The sequence below is a fragment of the Drosophila subpulchrella genome, unplaced genomic scaffold (assembly GCF_014743375.2).
Source record: "Drosophila subpulchrella strain 33 F10 #4 breed RU33 unplaced genomic scaffold, RU_Dsub_v1.1 Primary Assembly Seq37, whole genome shotgun sequence".
NCBI classification, from domain to species: Eukaryota; Metazoa; Arthropoda; class Insecta; order Diptera; family Drosophilidae; genus Drosophila; species Drosophila subpulchrella.
This window is the reverse complement of record NW_023665590.1, coordinates 1,159,945-1,184,573: the sequence shown is the minus strand read 5'-3', so window position 1 is coordinate 1,184,573 and position 24,629 is coordinate 1,159,945. Positions and strand designations below refer to the sequence as shown.

Here is a 24,629-nt window from a genome sequence, read left to right as displayed (position 1 = left end):
CTGGCTATTTACTAACAACCGCTTGTTTTCGAAACGCTCAGTTAGGTTAGCCCAAGCTATGCGAAAGCCGTCGTTAGTAAGGGGGGAGTTTGACACTATCGTGTGTGCATCGCTGCTTGTTTTGGCATTTAGATGAAACAGTTTTTCGACTGGAGTCAGCCTTGGATTGTTTATATAAATGGCCGTAAACAGATCCCTAAAGGTCGGCCACCGCAGATAATCTCCGGTGAAAACCTCGGTATCGCACGTAGGCAGCCGACATCCAGAGGAAATGTACGTCTGGGTAGGAACAGCTTGAACTTGGGTAGCCTGGGCTATCATATCCGCGATCTGAGCCCCACATCTCTCGTAAACGGAATAGCAGTAGCCGTATTTAGCTTTGAGAATTGGCAAACTATCAGCTGCACTGTCTCCGGCTTCTGCTATGCACCAGCATTCATCGTATTCTGCCTTGATGCGGTCCCATAACGCGCGTATTTCTTCGCGGCGGATGTTCAGCATGGACAGAGTAGGAGGGATCGGCGAAGGAGTGTTTGTTCTGGATTCAAACTCACTCAGCCGATCTGAGACCTCAGTAAATTTGCTTAGAGCGATTTGGGAAGGTGTTAGTGCCATTTTGACGTTTGCACGGGTGGCCCTTTTTCGGGGCGACGAGGTCTTGGCGGTTAGTTCGGGTGTGGGCGGATCTACGGATATGCCTGGGACTACGGCAGGTGGAATAGACAACTTGTTGTTATCACTTCCAACGGCCATTTAAAAGAAATGACCTTTCTTTTTTTTTTTTGGTCAGAATCTACTCGCCTTTGTTTATGTTGGATAAATAGGAAACCTGGCCCACTTCGGGAACAGTGGAACGAGGTGTCGACACAAAAAAGTAGTGGATCGGAGAAATAGAAATTGGAAGCAAGTACCGACCTGGTTACTTTGCGGAATTAAACCCAATGATACGGATTAGGAACGGTGAGTAAGGAGTTCGAATATCACCCGTTGAGAAATAATACTATAATATTTAACGCTTTTGGTATATGTATTTTGGATGGGATCAAGTTTGGTATATTTTTGCTGGTATTTCTTGCGTTTGGATAAATTGAGGGGGAAAAATACCAACTATGTGTTAATATATAGTCCCCGGTGGAGTAATTGTAATATTTCGCCTTTACTTAAACTTCTGAATGAAGAAAAAATACCGAATTATGTCAATAAGTTGTTGGCTGGAGGATGCGATCGGTTGATTATTTAATATTGGAGTATTGCTTTAATTTAATTTAATATTCCGAGGGAAAAATACTAAAAATATATACCAAAAAAATTGGTGGACGGAGGATGCTATGCATGCGGTGGAGTGCTGGTATTTTTCTCGTTTAAATAAAATAAATTTTATGGAGTAAATACCAAATACCGAAAAAAATACTAAAAAGTTTGATGGTAAATAAAACACAATGACCAAAAAAAATGTTCATGTCGGTTGGTGTAATTTTTATTTTATTATTTTTGACCGGATGGCCGACGGAAAACTTTAATTAGTCGGAACGGGATGGTGGAGTTAAAAATTATATGTGAATGTATGTAGATATTTGTATGTATATAGATATTTGTATGGATGTAGATATTTGTATGGATGTAGATATTTGTATGTATGTAGATATTTGTATGTATGTAATTTTCGCCGGTTTTAAACTTATTAAATAATTATTGCCGGCGGGGTATGTGTTGTTGTGGACGTTTTCGATTTATTTGTATGTGGACTGTATTTGGAAAAACGAAAAAATATGTGCAAATACTTTAGCGGTTGCGGATATACAGTGAGAAAATCTTGGAAAGTTTTGGGGGCCTGAATTGGCAGAACACTGGAAATTAAATAATTCTCACTGTATGCTTGGCTTGTATTTGCACAATATTTTCTCTAAGCTTGGAATATTTTTTCTCGATTTTATACAAGTGTATGTATGTATGGATGAGCGGCCAAATGCAATTAAAAAAGGAGTCGGAAAAAATTGGCAATATGGCCGCACGTTGCAAAAGGAAAATCGAAGAAAAAATGGCGAAGTACTTTATTAATTGCCGTTGTCGGATTTAATCGGACTTTGATTTTGGACAAATCGTACAGAAAGTCAAACGAATTATATTTTCGAGTGGCCTGACTGCAGACCGGCAATTAATGAGACGAAAAAGCTTTACTTATCTTATCCGGCTCGAAGGACCAAAATGTACGCCGGGGGGTAGCGGTGTATGGCGCTGGTGGAATGGCGTGGGAGGCGACGGCGGGAAACTGGCGGCGTCGACGGGCTGCTGCGGTGGGCTTCGGCGTAGGGCTGCTGGTGCGACTGACGGGCGTTGGATGCGGCGATCTGCTTGTGGTCGCTGTAGGGGAGAAAACACACGCTGCGCGAAGTGCCCCTTAACCGAAAAGAAGTTACGCACAAAAGTTAACTGGTAATCGTAGGCGGGGGTGCGACCGCGGTTTATTTCTATTGAACTCCAGAATCGAACTAACTAAGTCTAAGCTCCTCTCTGCGCTCCAAAGCGCAGCGGAGACTTCATGGAGGGAGCTGGGAACAGCGCAGGAGAGCGGGAGCGCAAGAGAGCGGGAGAGCGGTAGAGCGGTGCAGCTGGATAGCGGGGCCGGTCCAGATTCGCCAGACAGTGGGCCTGAACAAATAAATTTACGGAAGCCTTTCTCTACATATATTAAAAGTAATACCAGGATATTATTGTATGTGCCGACTCGAATGGATAGTTGACGAATTACTTTCGAGCGTATAACAGACTCAAAAGTGTTATTTCCAATCGCGGAAGCTGTTTTACTTCGTCAAATTTAGCTAAATTCATGGTAAAAAATAAAATATAGCATATAATAATTGCAACAAGGTCGTCACAGACAAACGGCCAAGTTGAGCGAGGACCTATAATAGCGCAGTTTCTTTTTTCACTTTTAACACATCTTGGAAATCTTCATCTTCTATATAATGAAGCTGTTTACATTCTGGCCATAAAAATGATGTCACTCTATACTCCTTGCTGATTCTTAATTTGTCTTCCAAAACATCGAAGCAGTGCCAGGCAGGCAATGTGTATTTTTGAAAATTGATCACCCTTAATATTTCCTCTTTAAAATATGCATGCTTAGCCTGACAGCATAAATGGTGGGATCCGCATGGGCATCGACAACTATAGTTTAAGTTAAGTCAGTTAAACTATTGGCCGAGGATATTAAGTGGACAGACTTTTAATCTATTAACGGTAAAAGTGATGGAAAAAACAGCGCATCCTAGTGGCGATTACAATATTTGGTCAGATACATTTTGACGTTATGGGCGTTTGTGGCATACTTTTTTAGCTCAATCAATAGGTATTTACGAAACCAATACCTTAAAGATACAATTCTTTTCTAACATTTAAACTGTAGAAGCAATGATTTCGCAAACTGTTGGAGTTAGAGTGCGCGTTGAATCTTAATGAATTAAACGTGCGCTGCGCAAGAATATTTAGAATCTGCTTGCTTAATCAAAAAAGGCTAGCTTTTAAAGCTTTCAAGATAACACCGCTCATACGGATAGGCAAATCTAGATCGACTCGGCTAGTGATCCTGATCAAGAATATGTATACTTTAAAGGGTCGGAAACGCTTGCTGTTGATTTCAGTCAGAAGTTTGCATCGCAGTGAAGGAGACGTTTCCACCAAACCTATTAAGTATATATATTTTTGATCAGCATCACTAGACATGTCCGTCTGTCCGTCCGTTTCTACGCAAACTAGTCTCTCAGTTTTAAAGCTATCGGGCTGAACCTTTCCCAAAAAGTCTTCTTTCTTTTGCAGGTAGTATATAAGTCGGAAGCATCCGGATCGGACAACTATATCTTATAGCTCCCATAGGAGTAATCGGAAAAAAAAAATTAAAACAAATTATTTCTTTGTTTTTTTTTTAACATATAAACTCCTACGCTTGGAAATAACATTTTGTAATTAGTTCTGAATTTCGAATTTAATTTTATCAAAATCGGACGACTATATAATATAGCTGCCATAGGAACGATCGGAAAATTGGTGGGAAAATAATATGAAACAAATTATAGCTTCGGTGTTTTTTAACTCATAACCTCCTTAGCTTGGAAATAACATTTTTTAATTAGTTTTGAATTTCGAATTAAATTTTATCAAAATCGGACGACTATATCATATAGCTGCCATAGGAACGATCGGAAAATTGGTAGGAAAATAATATGAAACAAATTATAGCTTCGGTGTTTTTTGACTTATTATCTTATACTATTGGGAATATCATTTTTTGTATTTTTAAATTGAATAATTATAGCTGCAAGGGTATACAAACTTCGGCTTGCCGAAGTTAACTTCCTTTCTTGTTTCATATGTTATTTTATGTTAGTATTTATAAAATTCATTCTAGCATTACAATTAAAATCTTAAAGATTTACTTCAAAACGTCCTTTCTGGATCATATAAGACTGAATAAAAGTGAATTTTCTCGCAGGTTTGAATTTTACGACCAATCTTATTTTATATACCGGTTACTCGTAGTAAAAGAGTATATTAGATTCGTCGGAGAGTTTGTAACAGGTATATATTTTTTTGATCGGGATCACTAGCCGAGCTAACCGTGTCCGTCCGTCCTTATGAACGCTGATACTTCGGAAACTTCTTGCGCAGCGCAAGTTTATTTCAGTAAATGGGTATAATAGATTTGTCTGAAAGTCAGGTAGAAGGTAGCGTTTCAGACCCTATATTGTTGATCAGGATCACTAGCCGAGTCGATCTAGCCATGTATTTCAGTCCGTCAGTCCGTATGAACGATGAAATCTCAAAAACAATAAACGCTAGATGGTTGGGATTTGGCATGCAGATTCTTGAGGCTCTTGCGCAGTGCAAGCTTATTTCAGCAGGGTACCTCGTCCATTATAACGTCAACAATGATAAAACCAATCTAGCAAACCTTGAGAACAGTCGCTTTGTGACTCGCATATCTCCATCTCCCTTGCACTATAACGCTCTCTCCCTCTTTCAACCTCCGATGATTTAATATCAAACTCTATAGAGTAACCAATAAATTCAATTAGATTTCTTTTTCATTCGTGGCTCGATTTACATGTGTAAATTTTATAATAATAAATTAGTGCCACGCTAAAAGCTCAATGAGCAAAAAACCGAAAAAAGAGTTACTAAGCTCCGTGAGCCGAAGAGACTGGTTTTTTTTTTCCTATGTCTCAACGCGCGATAGCGAAGTGCATGAAATTACCCTACTGACGGCCAATAGCCAAAGAGCACGGTCTTGCTCACCCTTTCTACTTAGTCTTACTCCTACTCCGTCGGTGTAGAGTTATCAGTGCTTAGTCCGCAGAACACCGCGGTAGGTAACAAGTCAAAATCAAGGAAGAACGCTCTATTCGAGTACCTCGACTATTAGATACCCGTTACTCAGCTAAAGGCAGCAAAGGGAGATGGAGATATGAAAGCAGCAAAGCGAGATTGTAATGTGCCACATACCCGTGATCTCAGTGGGCGGCAGACAGACTTAAGTGTTATGGGCGTTAGAGTGGGCGTGGCAAACTTTTTTTTGGGTCAATCGATAGGTACTGACGAGACTTATACATTTCAGTTAACATTTTTCTAGCATACAAATTGTGGGCGCCACTGGCTTGGGCGGTGTATGGACGTTCGAGTGGGCGTGGCAAACTTTTTTTTGGGTCAATCGTTTCTGAGATATCCGCGGTCATATTTACGATTTTTTGAAGTTTGTGGCGTTAAAGTGTGTCAATCAATTTAGGTCAATCGATAGGTATTGATGAGAACAATACATTTCACTAAAAATCTTTATTCTAGCATTAAAACTGTAGGAGCCACAGTTTTGGGCGTTTTGTGGGCGTGGAACACTGACGAAAAAATCTTGCGTTGCGCAGGAATCTCTAGAATATGCATGACTAATCCCAGCATTGCACCTCTTATAGTTTCCGAGATAACAACGTTCATACGGACAGACAGACATGGCTAGATCGACTCGGCTAGTGATCCTGATCAAGAATATAAATACTTTATGCGGTCGGAATACCCTCTAAAATACCTTTAACTCTACGAGTAATGGGTATAATAAACCATGTCCAAATAGACAATAAATTACCCGGGTGATTTAACAATAACAGCTTTGCCCTTTCAGCAGAAAATGAATCAGAAGACTCAAGAGTCATGAATCAAGAGACTCAACCGAAACCAAAGCTCCCGCCAATTTACACAAGAGAGAAATTCTTGAATGCCCTGGACGCCGGAAGTATTATTCGACATGGCTGCAAGATCCTCATTTGGTCAGTTAAATACCCAGAAGTGCTTCTCATACGCCGAGCCCTTCGATCAGGAACGGAAAACCCACTCCAGTCTAACCTAGCAAACGTTCAGCAGGTCCCAGTACAGTCACAAAGCACACTGAAAGCTATGATGGTTACCATGCAACAAAGTATGGTGGAGCTTATGTCCTTTATGAAAACGACCATGCAAACACTGGTTCAAAACCAGAGCATGGTGTAACAGCTGCTTGCAGCAAAGACGTCCAAATAATTGATCGCAAATCTACGAATAACCATGAGGCTCAAACTTGAAATAACACAGTTCCTGAATGATAATCAAAACGACATATTGCTACTGGTAGAGACGCACCTCACAGTCAAATTCAACTCCCAAATCTGAGGCTACACTTTCTACCGCACAGATCATCCAGATGGTGAAGCTCACGGCGGAACCGGCATCTTAATCAGGGAACGCATCAAACACCACTTTCACCAAAGGTTTGCAACTAATTACTTGCAGGCCACGTCTATCAAAGTGCAGTCAGATAACGGAAACCTCTCCATAGCCGCTGTCTACTGCCCGCCTCGCTTTACAATTTCTGAAGGACAGTTCATGGACTTTTACAATTTACGTGGAGATCGCTTTATAGCTGCAGGGGACTACAATCCTAAACGCACGCACTGCGGATGACGCCTCGTGACACCCAAAGAAAGGCAATTACATGTATAATGCACTCATAAGTCCGAGCAACAATTTAGACTATGTTTCCCCTGGCAGCCCCACATACTGGCCAGCAGACCCCAGAAAAGTCATAGACTTAATAGATTTTGCGGTGACAAAAAACATTCCAAGCAATAAAATAAGCGCCAAGCGCTTTCGCACCAATCGCCAGTGCTAATAACTCTTCTTCAGGCTGACGTCGCACAGAACCAACTGGTTAAAATATAAAAAGTATGTAAGTTCCCACATTGAACTATCCTCGCAGCTCAACATCGAAGCGGACATCGACTGCTCTACCGATGCTCTTGAATATGTTCTCGTGACAGCAGCCACTATCTCAACACTACAAGGGAGGGAGGGACGTGAAAACCAACCACTAAAAAACTAATCTCCAAATTGACGGCTTGTCCTTTAAACAACGTCTTCAGGAAGCCAGTCGCACATTTAACCGAGCCCTGAATCATGACTCAGAAAATGCACAACTGCGGTACATTGGAAAAATTTCGCCAACCAGTAAAAAACATCTTCTGTGGAGGGCTCACCCAAATCTGAGCCGAAACTTTTGCTTCACATCTCCGAAGCGTCTTCTAGCCAAACCAAAACCAAATCTATATCAATTTCCCTACCAAAGAACTGAAACTGAAAAATTCTCCGGGCTGTGACCTTATAACCCCTAAAATGATAATTGAACTTCCAAACTCTGCTATTGAGGTTATTTGTAAGCTCTTCAATGGGATCATAAGTCTCTGCTACTTTCCGAGAAAATTGAAGAAATCTATTATCATAATGATACCGAGCCCGGAAAAGACCACACAATTCCTTCATATTACAGACCAATATTTTTATTATCATGTCTGTCTAAGTTGTTCAAAAAATGCCTTATAACACGCATAATACCATATCTAGGAGCACACAATGTTATCCCGGCACATCAATTCGGCTTTCATCAAAACCATGTAACAATCGATCAAGATCAGAATAACATCAGAAATACGCACAGCCTTTGAGTATCTGGAATACTGCAGCGCAATATTCCTCGATGTATCTCAAGCCTTCGATCGAGTATGGTTAGATGGCCTCATGCACAAAATCAAAAAACACTTGCCTGATTACACTCACAAGCTTCTTGAGTCGTATCTATACAACAGGACCTTCGCAGTAAGGTGCAATACAACAACATCCGACGACTACATTATCAAAGCTGGAGTCCCGCCAGGGAGCGCACTTGGGCCTAGTCTGTTCCTCCTATACACAGCGGATATTCCTTCGAACGAGCAGCTAACAACATCTACGTTCGCTGACAACACTGCAATCCTTAGTCGCTCGAGGCGCCCATGCCGAGCAACAACACAGCTGGCCAATCAGCTCCTCGTAGTAGAGGGGTGGCTATCTGCCTGGTGTATTAAAATAAATTAACAAAAATGTAAGCACATAACGTTTACTCTCAACAGAATAGTACGCAGATTCCCAAAGTCTACGAAGTAACGTATCTCGGCGTCCACCTTGACGGACGACTAACCTGAAGAAGACACATCGAACGCAAGAAAATACATCTAAAATTAAAAGCCAGAAGCTTCCACTAGATCCAAAACGCTTGTTTGCCTCTGCGCATGGACTACAAGGTCCTGCTCTACAACTCCACTCTCAAGTCCCTCTGGACATATGGCTCCCAGCAATGGAGGAACGCGAGCAGCAGTAACATAGAAATTCTACAGCGAGCGCAATCGAAAATCCTGCGAACTGTCACTGGCGCATGATGGTATACCCCCAACCAGAACATCCACAGGGACCTCGGCATTCTTGCTGTAAGAGATGAAATAGACAAACAAAAAGCGTCCTACAATAAAAAAATCTCTGTGCACCCAAATCGTCTCGTAAGAGGCTTGGCTCGGATTTCCAGCAGATCCCGCCTACAACGCGACAACCTCCAAAACCAGCAATAATTTTCAGGGCCCCTTAACTCAATTCCAGTCTTATGACTGTTAAATATTACTATAAGATTTGATACACTTATTGTTAGTATCCAATCTGAGGAGATTCAATGAATAAATAGCAAAGTAAAAAAAAATCGTGGCTTAATTCTGACTGCTGGATGCATAATTTGTAAACCCTTGCAGAGAGCCATAGGAAGGACCGCAAAATAAATAACAAAAAATACTATATTTGTTATAGTTCGTTCTCAGCAAAACGTACACGTTAGTGAATTTCCTTGATTATTTTTAACTTTCTAAAATTTGGAAAGCTCTGTATATTCATTTCTCCCACAGGAACGACGTGCAAGGGTATATAAACTTCGGCTTGCCGAAGTTAGCTTCCTTTTCTGTGGATTATTAATTGGATACTGCTTCCAATGCGGACTTAGAAAACCTTTCCTATACCTTAGCTTATTGTTCGTGAGCTTTTACTTTATTAATGTTCTGCACTTATTGCATTGCACTATATATTTTTCCGTATTCCCGTTCTTCAACTGGCTTGGTGACAAACTATGCGCTCCTAAAATTTGTGTAGGAAAAGCATTATTCATAAAGACCCAAGACCGTTTTCCATTGTAACGGTATTTTTCCACTCAAAATGGAATTAGGCAATCCAATATTGAATCGCTATTTTTTATCAATTTTTATTTAATAGCAGAGTTTTTTGACGTAAAATGTTAATGTTAATGCTGTTAATAATAATTCAATAAAAAATTATCGAATATATTTTAGACACGTAGAACTGCTGCTTGGCTTGCAGCGAAAATGACATCGGACGGTCATTCTGTTGCTGTGCTTTCTGGTGATTTGACAGTTGAACAGAGACTTGCTGTCTTAGATCGATTCCGTTCTGGGCTTGAAAAAGTATTAATAACTACAAATGTTTTATCAAGAGGTATTTAATCGATATTTCTCAGTTAAAAATGTTACAAATCGTATCATCTTTTTAGGCATTGACATTGAGCAAGTTACAATTGTCGTCAATTTTGATTTGCCGATTGACGTTAGAGGCAACGCTGACTGTGAAACTTACCTACATCGAATTGGCCGCACCGGAAGGTTTGGTAAATACAAAAAATTTATAAATATTACTATTAATTTTTTACATTTTGTTTAAATTTTTGTTAAGTTATTGTTCACGCCATGATTGTAACACATACTCATTTTTAACATCGTAATTGGTATCTGTGCCGTTCCTTTAAAAACCAAATACCTTTATTTGTGTCACATTATTTATTTGCGTAAAACTTATTTACATTTACTATTCGATAAATAAGTATATCAGAGTGTTTTAGAGAAATAAATACAAAACAAACGAAGTGAATCGGATTACTACAGCTGGAGATATAGATGTTCTAAAAGAAGTACTTTTTAAAATGTCGAGTTTTTTAACAAGTTTTAAAAAAAAGGAACTAAAAAATAATGTTTCAAAAATTTCAAGCAAATAAAAAATGTGAACCACTAAAGGTGCTCGGCTTGTAAAAGAACTATCCATTTGCTAGGGAAATATCAATTTTTAAGATCGGTATTCCTTGTGCTCATTTTGCAACTATGTGCTCTGCCAAATTTTGGACAATAGGGACATTTCTTAAAGAGTACGAAGCTAAAAAAAAGAACGTTTAAAGGAAGTTAGAAATGCCTCTAAAGAGCTATTCACAGCGCCATATACATCATCTATCTACTGCCTTCCTATCAGAACTCAAGAGGTTTACTAAGTAAGCTGACTAATTTGCACACATATCGTCTTTCGCTGTCTTCCCATGTTATTGTGTTTACCAAAACCTGGTTAAAACCGGATATTCTTAGTTCCGAAGATTTTCCAAGTAAACAACTATGCGAATCACCTGTCCGTAATCCAAACTACTTCAAATGGCTAGATCGACTCATCCTGTGATCCTGATCAAGAATATATATACTTTACGGGGTCGGAAACGCTTCCTTCTGCATGTTACATTCTTTCCGACTCTATAAGTAACGGGTATAAACATTTGTTTATAAAGTGATTGTCATGAAAACTGTATACCCTTTTATTCTTCGAGTAACGGGTATAAACATTTGTTTATAAAGTGATTGTCATGTAAACTGTTCGCGATTTCGTTTCTTACGCCCAAAAGGGAATAGGGCTCCGCGCGCAATAAGCATTGCTTATCGTCGTAGGGCTACTTGTTCGTACTGATCATAGTGCATCAACGTCCACAAAAGAAAGGCTTTTAAAAACCCATTACTTTTATGAGAAAGAGCGGTGAAAGTGAAAAGTTTAAATTTATCAAATTTGTTCTGTTGGGGCCGTTGGGCAAAAATGCACTAGTTCATTAGTCTAGTTGTATTTTTACTTAAAATACGCTTCGAATAACACCTCGTTTGTTAAAATCCAATGCTCCGGTTAAAAGGCTTACGCAAAACAAAATTTTGGGGGACTTCTCAAAATGAAAATTTAATTTTTTTTTGGCAGATTGTACCTAAACATAATTTTAGGGTCCTGTAAATGTATGATGACGTTAAACAGCTTAATATAAGAAACTATAGTTTAACCACTTTTGGAAAAACTCGCTAGTTTGCCGGGAAACAGCTATAAATAGCTAATCTTTGTAGACCCGTAACTTGTGAACTACTAAAGCTACAGGATTATGTCGTTAGAAAGATATTTTAAAATATTAAAGTTTTTTTTTTTATTTCTCAAAAACGTTTAAAGTAGGTTCCTCAACTTCTGACCTCTACCCATCCGTATTGGGTTGTTTTTAGAAGCTGTATAAAGCATAGCTGGATTTTATTTCGAGGCCCCTCTGGAGCCCATAAGCCCACTCCAGGGTCAGTGCCATATACGAGGCTTTGTCCCGGAAGACATCCCGAAGCTTATGCAGCTGGCAAGAGGCTTCAAAAAACTTGGCTTTCCAAGTCTTGCATCGTTTCTGGTGTTCCACCTATCAGGTGATCGGAACTCATTTTTGTGCAATCCACAGTTCTGTTCTTTATCGCTCTCTTGTAATTTTTGGAGTCCTCGGCTACATTTAGTGGGCTTGGCGACATATAGGTGTTTAACATGGAATACCCCGACAGCTCATATAGAGCTGTGCCCCTACTTTAGAGTACAACTCAGAGAATTCGTTTCAGGCCAAGTTTGGGTTGGTATCTCTCGGCCATATTACTCTGCCGGTACCCGTTACTCGTAGAGTAAAAGGGTATACAAGATTCGTCGCAAAGCATGTAACAGATAGAAGGAAGCATTTTCGACCCTATAAAGTATATATATTCTTGATCAGGATCACTAGCCGAGTCGAATTAGCCTTGTCCGTCTGTCCGTCTGTGTGTATTTCCGTCCGTTCTTGAGGTTGAGATTCTTGAGGTTCTGGGACAGCGCAAGTTTATTTCGGCTGGGTGCCACGCCCACTCTAGGTGGCGCCGTTGGGGTGTGCAAACGTGAACAGTCGCTTTGCTGCATATCTCCATTGATTTCTTGGCTGAGTAACGGGTATTTGATAGTCGATGGCATCGACAATAGCGCGTTCTCTTGTTTTTTTCTGTAAACATCTTGTCCCACGGAAAATTCTACAGGCTGAATATGAGTAATATTTGTTTTTCCGCTCGCTCATGGGTGCGGCCTAGTCCCTGGTTTCCCATTTGTCAACTGAGTTTTCCTTTATGACCACAGCGGGTCATTAGCTCGACTAATATTTGAGACACAAACTGTTTTCCATTTTCAGAGTGTATTCGGGTACTCCGTACTAATGGAAAATTTTGTTGTCGAGGAATTTGAAAACCTCTGTTGCCACTGCATGTCTCATAGGCCGCATCCTGACAAATTTGGAAAAGTGATCAGGTACGGACCCATAAAGTCGATGAACAACCTTTGGTCGGCCCGTTCCGTGACTCTCTGTAATCCCATGGGTGATCGGTTATTTTTGTTGGTGGTCTTGCTGATATTACAGACTTTCTCTCTCAATATATGTTGCACATCTACTGCAAGAGGGCCAGTAGAAAAACTCCATTAATTTGCTTATAAATTTGTGGCATTGCAATTTTAGACAAGCATGGCCAGTGATCAATTTAAAGGGTATTCCCTCTAGGTAAGCACGAAATTTTGTGATGCTGAGAATTCTTACTCAAATATGCTATAATTCCGCAGCGCCATGTTCAATTTGGCTGACATATAGCCGATCGGGTGTTTTCCGGGTGAACCATCGGCTTGAAACAAAACTCCCCTCACCCCTAAAACTTTAAACCCCCATAATTGCCTTTTCAGACAACCCAAATTTCTTTACGCGGTCTTTCTTTGGCTAAATCTCCTGTACCATCCAGTTATGACCAAAAGCCTCCGCATCTGTTTGGCGGACCTAGGCTAAGAAAATTCTTGTATCGACTGTATTTAGGAATTTTCGGTTTTGATGCATACTTCTCTAACCAAATACCCTAGATATCTGGCCTGGCTATAACAAAAGTAGCTTTTGTCAATTTTTATTTTCAGTTTTGCCCGCTGGCTCAACATATCAAGATGTGCTTCAAAAGTGGGTGAACAGACCAGCAAGTCGTCAAGGTACACGAATAGAATTTCGTTCCGGCGTTATGACTTTATCCATTCGTCGGCACATTCTTTGCGCTGCATTGAACGGACCGCATGACTGAAAAGTGATAGAGGTCTGACGGGTACTGTAAGCGCGATTTTCTCTATCCTCTTGGATTCCAGTGCTATTTTCCAAATGGCGTCTTTCAAGTCAATTACCGACCAATGGAATGAGCTCGGCACCGTCTCTATGTCGCCGATAAAGAGCGTAAAAGCCTAACCCTTTAACACGACAACACTAATAGAAAACGCCGAAGTGAAAAGAACGCGATTTGGGGATAAAGTCATGCTTACATGTGAAGACTTCGTCGTCTTTCTGCCAAAGCGTTTCATCTCGTTGTCTAAGCTATGAATATGTGAATATTAAAAAATTCCCTCGATATAGGGCAGTGGGTACGCAACTTTGATCGTCCGGGAATTGACTTTGCGTGTGTCGAGACAAAAAACTGTGCACGAGAGTTATCGGATGACTCCAGCTACTATTGCTCTCTACAATCACCACTAGACCTAGCATGCGATCTAGCTCAGCATACACCAGCTTTTGCTTAGCTAGGAATATAGGGTAATGCCGTTACTTGATCAGCAAGTATGCTTCTTTAAGGGTGCCTCCGCTCTTCTGCCAATACAGTATGCACTAGCGCCTGTGTCCAATAAGCCTAGTATTTCATTTCCATCAACCTTAGTTTTGGCAAAGAAACGGAAATCGTTTTTTACGCTCACCACCAGTCCTTAACTTTTCCCTTGAGCCTGCGATAATCCGCTCGGGCATGTGTGTTTTCGTGTGTTCTACTCTCGTTGTGCTATGCTCATATAAGGGGAGATTTATCTGGGTGTTGTTGCTTGTACGGTAAAGGGGTCGTCCTTGTCCGGCCGGCTGTCCCGGTCTTGCCTGACGGACTCCGCGTAAAATACGCCGTTCTAGCGTCGGCATCCATTTCGATTTTATTACAGCAGCGGCAAGTGACGTCATCAAATTTGGCATAATATGGCATGGGCTTTCCTTTGATGGATGTTTCGTGTAAAAGTCTTCTCGCTTGCCACACCTATTGCACACCAGCTCGTGAATCGGGCCTATGCATCCTTTTCCGGCGTCGTATCCCTTTCCGCGTACGGTTGGATTCTTCCCGAAATGTCCAGGGTCTGGAACTCCTCTATCTCATTTATTGTGCTGCTGCGCATTTTTTCCCTTCCTCCTTGAATTCCGATAATAAAGTAATTGGGGAAGTCAACAGCAAGTCGAAATTTTCTGCTCTATCCTCCATCATTCACCAACACCATTTAGTGGCCGCTCCTACCTTTTTTTTTATATAAGCCTATGTAGGCACATAGTTTATTAACATGCCTCACAAGTAAGGTTCTTCTTTTCTTGTTCAATGTTGTTTGAACAAAAAAAAATCCCGAAATCAGCGGGTACGTTCAGCGACAGCAGACTATGGAATTCCGTAAAGACTTGTTGACGGCTCATGCCATACAACTCTGGTAATCGGTCGACGCGGAACAGGAATCTTTCAACTGTCATGTAGCGACCGCTCCGGTGCCTGAAATTATGGAGCTAATGACTCGTCTCCGTTTCGTAAGTTTGGGACTGTCCGTGCGACGGTGTTTCCGTCCGCTTGGTGCTTCTCATGTTTTACTGATCCTAGAGGCGGCGCCCCTTGGTACCTCAAAAAGCTGTTGGTCGGGATTAAAATGTGCTCTGGCCTTATAGATCACGCAGACTGCCACTCTGCCACTCGCGCCTTCATGGCTTCTATCTGGGCACTCATAATTAGCTGCATTTCATCACTTTGCCTAAAGAGCTCCATCATACTAAATGAAAAATCTTAAATACAAAAATATTTATGCCCGTTACTCGTAGAGTAAAAGGGTGTAATACTAGCGCCCATATTTTTAAAAATTGAAGTGCGAATTTGCCTTTATAAGTGCTTTGTCCGCTTTTGTAAAAATAAACTTGAAAGCATTACCTTTTATAATGAAATATGTGGAGAATATTGGGATGCTGGGTTTATCCGCAGTTACCCGCCAAGTAATGTCCAAAGCTAGCTTGCCCATACATAGCTTAAAATAATCGTACAGCTTCACGCTAAGCATGTTATTTCGCACCCTTTGTTGAGGTGGACATGCGTGTAGACTTTTTCAGAAAAATGATCCAAAAACGCAGCTCCAAGAATCATAATTGAAGTAGTAGGACCATGCACAAATTTCTTCTCTACAGCCAGAGGTCGTATAAAAAGGTCTAAGTAGTGTTTGCCGTCAATAAAAAATTTCCATCAAAAACTGACTCAATGAGAAGCTGTTATCGAAATACCCGAAAAATTTTGTTTGCCCTTGGCTTGGTCCCTTACATTTTTTATATTTCAGTACTTGTTACTCAGTCAAGGGAAGTGCGATGGAGATGGAGATACGTAAGCACCAAAGCGACTGTAACCAAGATAGCACATGTTTATATGCTTATAACTTTTTAATAAATTGTCCGATTTGAACAATTTTTAGCATCCATCCATATTTATATCCATCTATATAAATAACACTGGACAACGAAATTAACTTTTATAAAAGGTGCAGGCCTGTGCGCATTAAGTTACGTTAAATTAGACTATTTAAGCATGTCTGCGCACATAGTTTTTGATCCTAACGTGTGGTATTTGTGAAATCGCGGTTTGACAAAAATAAAAACATTCAAAGTTTTAAATAAAGATTCTTTCAGAGTTTTTACTTATTTTTATGGAAATGCAAATGCATGATTTGCGTTTAAGGTATTATCATATCATCACAATCGATCACATCTTGTGGGCATTTAAGTAATATGTTTACCTCTATTCAGAAAAAATTTTATTTGGTGAGCAGGCTTTAAAAAATACAATGAAAAATATGAGCCTCAAAATATTTTACATTCATTTAGAGGCGTCTTTACCCGAATTTTTAAACATTGTACGTCAAAGGATGGAATTTATCGAATTTGTTTCTAGAATCCTAAAAAGTAACGGGTCAAAAAATAAACATGTTTTTGACCGAATTTCGATAAGTTTAATGTCCTAGGTGCCTGTGCTTTTTAAACCAAGTCATAAGCGTCCCGTTTAAGGGGGCGCTGATTGAGCATTAGGTAATCTAATAAATTAAACATATTTTGCTTTTCTGCCAAAAAAATAGTCGAGACTTAATTGTTTCCATAAACATTACTGGAAGTGAAGAAAGGTATTTCTTAAAAGTATATTGCATGCCTTCTTTAACAAAGAATTTTTTATCCACTCCATTAGATATGGTTAAACGCTGTTAAAATGACCCAAATGGCTTTTGCTATATACAGCCCCTATAAACAAAAATATGCCAGTGCAATACTACGCATATATTAAATTAAAAGTAAGGAAGAACGCTATAGTCGAGTACCTCAACTATCAGATACCCTTTACTCAGCTAAAGGGACCAAAGGGAAATGGAGATATGAAGGCAGTAAAGCGAGACTGAAATGCGCCACCTACCCGCGTTCTCAATATATAGTTATGTGGGCGGTAGACAGATTTAAGCGTTATGGGCGTTAAAACGGACGTGCGCTGCGCAAGAAGCTTAGGAATCTGCATGCCAAATCCCAGTAGCCTAGGTCTTATAGTTTTCGAGACCTCAGCGTTCATACGGACAGACGGACATGGCTTTATGGGGTCAGACACGCTTCCTTCTGCCTGTTACATACTTTCCGACAAATCTAGTATACCCTCTTACTCTACGAGTAACGGGTATAATAAAGCATGGGCCTTGCTTGTAAAACATGCAAGGAAGGAGCATTTAAGACAAAGGGCCGCAGGGGCAATTAAGCAGATGAGGTTTGGAACACTTATGATTTGTGTTGAGCAAAAAATCATATAATGGATTGCTATTTTTGCCTCGTCAAGTTAAATTCTAAAAAAATACGTATCCCAATGTGAAAACAACAAAAAAAGCCCACGCCTCACTCTAATGACGTGCCCATCCCAACTTTTCAGAACCAACTTGATAATGTCTTGGAGCTTACAGCGAAGAGCAAGGAGAACGATTTTACCAGGACATCAGAAGCATAGAAGAAAGTTACTAGGAAATATGGAATGAAAACATGATGGCCGGTTACTGCTGGACGATGTCGCGCTCAAACTTGAAAGTATCACATTTTCGGACATAAAAAAAAAGGAGCTTTATTCCCTTAAGAAATAGACAAACTCCTCACTAGTTCTGACGAATGGTATCGAAAGTACGCGTAAATATGAATGCGGATATCTCCAAAACTGTCAAAGATAGAGAATTGGGATTTCAGATTTATATTCCGTAGCCTTGTACGCAGCGCAAGTTTGTTACGCGAATTTGCCACGCCCACAAAACGCCCAAACCTGTGGCGCCCACAATAAAAAAAAATTTTGATTGAAATGTATTACTCTCGTCAATACCTATCGATTGACCCAACAAAAGTTAGCCACGCCCATAAAGCTTAAATAGCCATATATTGAGATCGCGGGTAGGGGGCGTATTAGCATCTCGCTTTCCTGCCTGCATATCTCCATTTCCCATGGGTCCCTCTAGTAACGGGTATCTGATAGTCGAGTTACTCGACTATAGTGTTCTTCCTGGTTTTATTTGTGTCAGTTGTATCAGTTGACGCCATCATCTATACACTGATTTTTATTTCTTTGTGAGAGGTTGTTATGTAAACGTGTCTTACAACTTCAGATTGATGGGATTATTAATTTATTATAAATTAAATGTATAATTGAAATACGAATGTCTTGATTGAAATTTTGGGGCTGGTATATTTAATCTTTTTAATGAAGTCCATTCCCAATATGCCGTCACATGGTATTGGGAAGCCATTGTTCACTATTTGGAAATGAAATGGGATTATACAGTTTCCTGTTTGTATTTCTACGAAATTTAAATCTTGAGATTCAAGAGTACCTGCGCCTGTTCGTATTGTTGTTGTTTTTGTATTATCTACATCATCACAGTGATCAGAAATTATTTTTTAAGGCCTGTCTGAGCACAGGTGGTAAGGGTGTTTTCGCGTGAAATTTTTGAATGAATAATACTGAGACTTATTCTATATAATTTGGATTTTTATGGCTTTTTTTCTTAAGGGAATTATTTAGTTTTCCGATTGTGCCTCAATAGTTCTGACATGGGTGTCTGAGTTTACTCTGGTGTTGTTGTTGTTGCCGTTGTTAATTGGTTCCACCATAGTTGTTAGCTCTATGTGACTGCTTTATTCATAGTTGAAAAGTTTTCTGCTTTTAGGATAGTTTTAAAGCGTCCATTCTCGCATTTTGTTAATTGCTTCTTTGATGCTGAATTTATCAGCGTGTTCGGATGGTAACTCCTCATCGATATACGAGGCTTGGAGTAAATTTCGTAAATTTTCGATTTCTGTGTTAAAATTTTTAACCCTTTGGGGGTTTTTGCCATTTTTGCCTTTACTACATCGGATGTTTCACCTATAATAATGTCTTGAAGTTTTTGTATGATCCCGGTTCATTTTGATCCTTGTAAAAGGTTGATCCTACTACTTTTGATTTAATTACCTTGACTGCTAATTCGTCAAACGATCCTTTTGTTAAATTTATAGATTTCAAAGCTGTTATAAATCTTGAAGATTTAATTTTTCGCCGTTGAATTCCGGGATGGCGTTTGATATATCTTTTATGTATGCCCGTTGGGCAACGTTTTCATCTGTCTTTATAATGTGTTCTTGCTCTATTACGCTAGCGTTTGTGTCAGAATCTATTAAGTCCTGATCTTATAGTTCAGGTTGAACAAGGACAGCGGGAATGGTGGGATTTTTTGAATCTTTCTCATCTATTTAGGGGCTCTCAGAATCAGAATATTCTGCCTCTACTGTGTCCACAGGTGGTGAATATGGTGATTCCGATTCGTCTCCAGTTGCTCTTGGTAAGGCAATTGTATTGATTACCATTCCAGTTGTACAGATAAGATCGGTTATAGACGATCATGAAATACTAGGCAGGATTATTGTTATGGTAGTCTAAAAAAATTAGTCATATCCATGAAATAATGAAATGGTATGAGTTATATACGGAATTAAAAAAATTAAAAAGCTATTTCGATAAATCATAAAAATTGTCGAAGCAAAATCGGACAATACCGATTAAAATAGTTAATTAAATTTAACGTTATATCTGTATTCAAAGATCAGTTTTTATTTTTTAAGATTTTAAGATTACAAAAAACACGCAATCGAAGAGAAACCGCAAGCCACTTGAAGTTCACAAATAATTAGTTGAATCTTTTCTTTCTAAATAGTTATTGAATTAATATAAAAGGGGTTGCTTTTTCAATTATTTGCTCCATTACTGCCAACATCTGTTTTAACAGCCGATATCTTAACAGTGCGTGCCTCTGCTCAACTTTCTGTAACGTATCATTAAATTCTGATGTTATCCTATTAAGTCCTGATCTTATAGTTCAGGTTGAACAAGGACAGCGGGAATGGTGGGATTTTTTGAATCTTTCTCATCTATTTAGGGGCTCTCAGAATCAGAATATTCTGCCTCTACTGTGTCCACAGGTGGTGAATATGGTGATTCCGATTCGTCTCCAGTTGCTCTTGGTAAGGCAATTGTATTGATTACCATTCCAGTTGTACAGATAAGATCGGTTATAGACGATCATGAAATACTAGGCAGGATTATTGTTATGGTAGTCTAAAAAAATTAGTCATATCCATGAAATAATGAAATGGTATGAGTTATATACGGAATTAAAAAAATTAAAAAGCTATTTCGATAAATCATAAAAATTGTCGAAGCAAAATCGGACAATACCGATTAAAATAGTTAATTAAATTTAACGTTATATCTGTATTCAAAGATCAGTTTTTATTTTTTAAGATTTTAAGATTACAAAAAACACGCAATCGAAGAGAAACCGCAAGCCACTTGAAGTTCACAAATAATTAGTTGAATCTTTTCTTTCTAAATAGTTATTGAATTAATTTAAAAGGGGTTGCTTTTTCAATTATTTGCTCCATTACTGCCAACATCTGTTTTAACAGCCGATATCTTAACAGTGCGTGCCTCTGCTCAACTTTCTGTAACGTATCATTAAATTCTGATGTTATCCTAAAACAATGACGTCAATAGATCTTTATATAAACGTTTTTCGAAAAATTGATTTTAAGCCAGGAAAAGTTGATAAAAAAATTCATTTCATTTAAAACATAGTGCCATGTTAAACAATTAAATTTAAATGGTTTTAAGCTTAAAGTAATAATCTTTTTTCGAGTTGGCGTTTGTAAACCTCGTATTCTCTAAGTGGCTGCGTGTTAGATATTCGACGTTGACGTCGACGACCTTGGTGTCTGTATGGACCGGAAGATTTAATTTTGTGATCACATTACTAGATTGAGTTTTTGCAGAAAAACTTTTTAATATTTCCTTTACAGGGATATAACTGTGATTCAAGTCCAATACTGACATTCTACTCTAGTCGTCTTTTTCTAATGAACTTACCTTGATTTGCTGACCGAAGAACTATGCTATATACCAGTCTCGTTTGCAATCTTATATAGGGATCTATAGGATATAATGGTCCGTCCGACTCTACATATATACTACCTACATAAAAAAGTAGTTTTGGTTATGTATCATCTCCATAGTTTTAACACTGAGAGATTTGCATAAAAAAAGGTGGGACAGACAGACCGACAGATGGACGAACAGACAGACATGGCTGAATTAACTTGTGTAGTGATGCTGAATATACACTGGTCGGCATATGTATTTTGACAAAATAAAAGTTAAGTATACTCATAACTTGAACTTACTTCTTGTAAACTATAGGCATCAATGGAAAGGTAATTTCAATGCCGTTTGAATGATACAATACATTTCTTTACCCATTCAGTACTTATTGAAAAGGACGAATTTGTGTAAATCAACTTTTAAATTTTTTTTAAAAACTTTTTTCCTCGTCTTGAAAACTTAAATTTTTTGATGCAAAAAGTTTCTTCAAACAAAAACAATAGTAACTGCAAAAAGAATTTTTCAAAAATCATTTTTCTTATATTTTTTATGAATTTTTTATGAATTTTTGAAAATGCTTAAAAACAGGCATTTGAGCCATATTTTTGTCTTTTTCATACAAATTTTTTCCGACATTGTCACCTTCAAAAAATCATAAAAAATATAAGAAAAATGATTTTTGAAAAATTCTTTTTGCAGTTACTATTGTTTTTGTTTGAAGAAACTTTTTGCATCAAAAAATTTAAGTTTTCAAGACGAGGAAAAAAGTTTTTAAAAAAAATTTAAAAGTTGATTTACACAAATTCGTCCTTTTCAATAAGTACTGAATGGGTAAAGAAATGTATTGTATCATTCAAACGGCATTGAAATTACCTTTCCATTGATGCCTATAGTTTACAAGAAGTAAGTTCAAGTTATGAGTATACTTAACTTTTATTTTGTCAAAATACATATGCCGACCAGTGTATATACGCCATAGGGTCCGAAACCTCCCTATTACCGCATTGCAAACTTCTGACCAAAATGACAATACCCTCAGCGAGCGTATAATTGTTTATTGATTATTAACACCAAAGTCATTCATCTATGCACTCTCGCCATTATTGTAAAATGTATGATTTTAATTTCTTTTATCATTCTATCTGTCTTGCCTCTGTGTCTGTCCTTAAAAACTAGAAAATTGGTATTAATCATACAGATTCTAGTCTGCATAAACAGAGTGCCACGCCCACACGTACGCCCGCAAACAGCCCAGAATTGTGGAGCCCACAGTTTGGATGCTTTAATAAAAAAAATAATGTGACACCCATATTAACGCCCACAAAGCTCCCAAAACCGTCAGTTTGTCCGTGAGTATAAAAGTTAAGATCTCGGACACTAGTAGTAGTAGTAGTAAAATGTTTTTATCTTAATAATGTGTTTACGTCAAAAGGACGTTAAATTTTTGAAGGCAGTGTCGAGCGGCAGTTTTCTCCAGATGCCTACATCTCCGGCTTGCTATGGAGTGCTTTAGTTAAGCTTGGCTTAAGTAGTTTTAATTTTCAAGCGTCACAATAAACACACGCACGTCGCGTTGTACCCTCTAAGATCTACGGTGTTTTCGATCATATTTCTGCTCGGATTTTTCGTACCAGTTCCAGCAAATAATTTACCTTTATCAAGTATTTTTTTTAGTTATCTTGGAAATGTCAAATTTGTAGACCCGAAAAGAGTACATTTTTAAAATAGAATGGAACTATCTTTGAAATCGGTAATTTTAGTGTCCGATGATGAAAGATAGTTCAAAATTCTTTATAATGACAAAGTCCTTTAATCAAGATTGTATGGAGAATACGTTTGCTGTTTTAAAAAAATTAATTATAATAATCCGTCTGTAGCAGAGCTTAAAGTGACGATAGCTCCAGCTCATCTAGAAGCTACTGAAACTTCGATTCGGCTCTACCGAATCAGCGCCTTGAAGAGGACAGTCAATGTGATATAAAAACCTCAAAATAAATAGCTCAAATTTTTATTAATTTGATAATAATATTTTAATTTGCAATTTGTGTCTAAAATATGTTTTATAGGATGTGCTGCATTTAAAATACTTCCTCTATTAGATTGTAAAAACACTACCACTCCGATACGGACTTTGGAAACCTAATAGCTCAATTACAAGTTTTAATAAAAGCCTCTTCAAAGCACATAACTATCATCTGTACAATTTTCAAATTATTTAAAAATAATTGGGGGAAATTCATTTTATATTTATCTTCTGTTCAATTTTTAAATTAATTCAAAATAATTGGGGGAAATTTATTTTGTATTAATCCCTAATTTTACATTTTTATACCCGTTACTCTTAGAGTAAAAGGGTATACTAGATTCGTCGGAAAGTATGTATCAGGCAGAAGGAAGCGTTTCAGACCCCATAAAGTATACATATTCTTGATCAGGATCACTAGCCGAGTCGATCTAGCCATGTCCGTCTGTCCGTCTGTGCGTATGAACGCAGAGATCTCGGAAACTATAAAAGCTACAATACTAGGATTAGGCTTGCAGATTCCTGAGATTCCTGCGCAGCGAAAGGTTGTATCAGCAGAGTGCCACTCCCACTCTAACGCCCACAACCCGCCGAAATCTGTGGCTCCTACAGTTTTGATGCTAGAATAAAATTTTAACTTAAAGGTATTGTTCTAATCAAAACCTATCGATTGAACAAAAAAAATTTTTCCACGCCCACTTTAAACAAAACAAAACAAAACAAAAAAACAAAAATATAGCTACTTACTACCTGAGTTAAATTTTAGTTTTGATGCTTTTATTCATTTACGACACATATTTTGCTTTTGATTTATATAAATCGTGTCTTACGCTCGCCAGATATAATAGTTAGTTATTTAGTTACCCGTTACTCGTAGAGTAAAAGGATATTCTAGATTCGTCGGAAAGTATGTAACAGGTAGAAGGAAGCGTTTCCGACCCCATAAGGTATATATAGTCTTGATCAGGAGCACTAAACGAGTCAATCTAGCCATGTCATGATGGTCCCATGATGCGTCGCTTCGGACTTTCCTTCCCTAAGTCCAATTGACAATTCTAACCATTTTAATATTTATATTTTCTTTCAGGAAAGTCTGGAATTGCCATCAATCTTATAACGGATGAGAAATCTATGGCGGTGTGCACGGATATCGAAAAACACTTTAAAAAGAAAATAGAAATTTTGAATACGGATAGTGCCGATGACATTGAAAAAATTGGAACATAGTCTTATTGCTGTAATCAAAATAAAAATGCATTTAAATATTACTGGGTGCTGTATTAAAAGTGTGTTTTAGATAAACGTTATACGAAGTTTTGACAAGATTAAGTTTGGCCACGTTCTACTCGCCACTAGTTTAAAGAGTTTGTAGTTTCTTCGCATTAAATTTATACTGACTTCCCGCGACCAAATGAGTAACGCAGGCTAAGCTATGAAAATACTCGAAGGTATTTGATGCATGCAGTCGCTGGAATTGATAACCTCGTTAGCTGGCTCAATGACGATGAAGCCGCTCATATGCAAGCTAGTCGATGAATGCGGCTTGGTGGACGTACTTTTCGACTTTA

The 24,629-nt window shown here is 38.5% G+C and overlaps 1 protein-coding gene across 6 annotated transcripts in view; it reads left to right on the top strand.

Moving 5' to 3' along the window:
- LOC119561792 (DEAD-box helicase Dbp80) overlaps positions 1–24,329 on the top strand; it is a 140,464-nt gene extending 116,135 nt beyond the window's left edge. For 2 of the 6 annotated variants that reach the window (XM_037875271.1, XM_037875276.1), the window contains 4 exons: positions 9,717–9,879; positions 9,935–10,048; positions 22,237–22,387; positions 24,149–24,329. In XM_037875271.1, coding sequence (XP_037731199.1) covers positions 9,717–9,879; positions 9,935–10,048; positions 22,237–22,387; positions 24,149–24,185 — 465 coding nt within the window. In that variant the 3' untranslated portion in view covers positions 24,186–24,329. Of the gene's footprint in view, positions 1–9,716; positions 9,880–9,934; positions 10,049–22,214; positions 22,388–24,148 lie in introns of those variants that run through there. The other 4 variants (XM_037875273.1, XM_037875272.1, XM_037875274.1 and 1 more) reach the window with 4 other exon arrangements.
- The last annotated feature ends 300 nt before the right edge of the window (positions 24,330–24,629 follow it).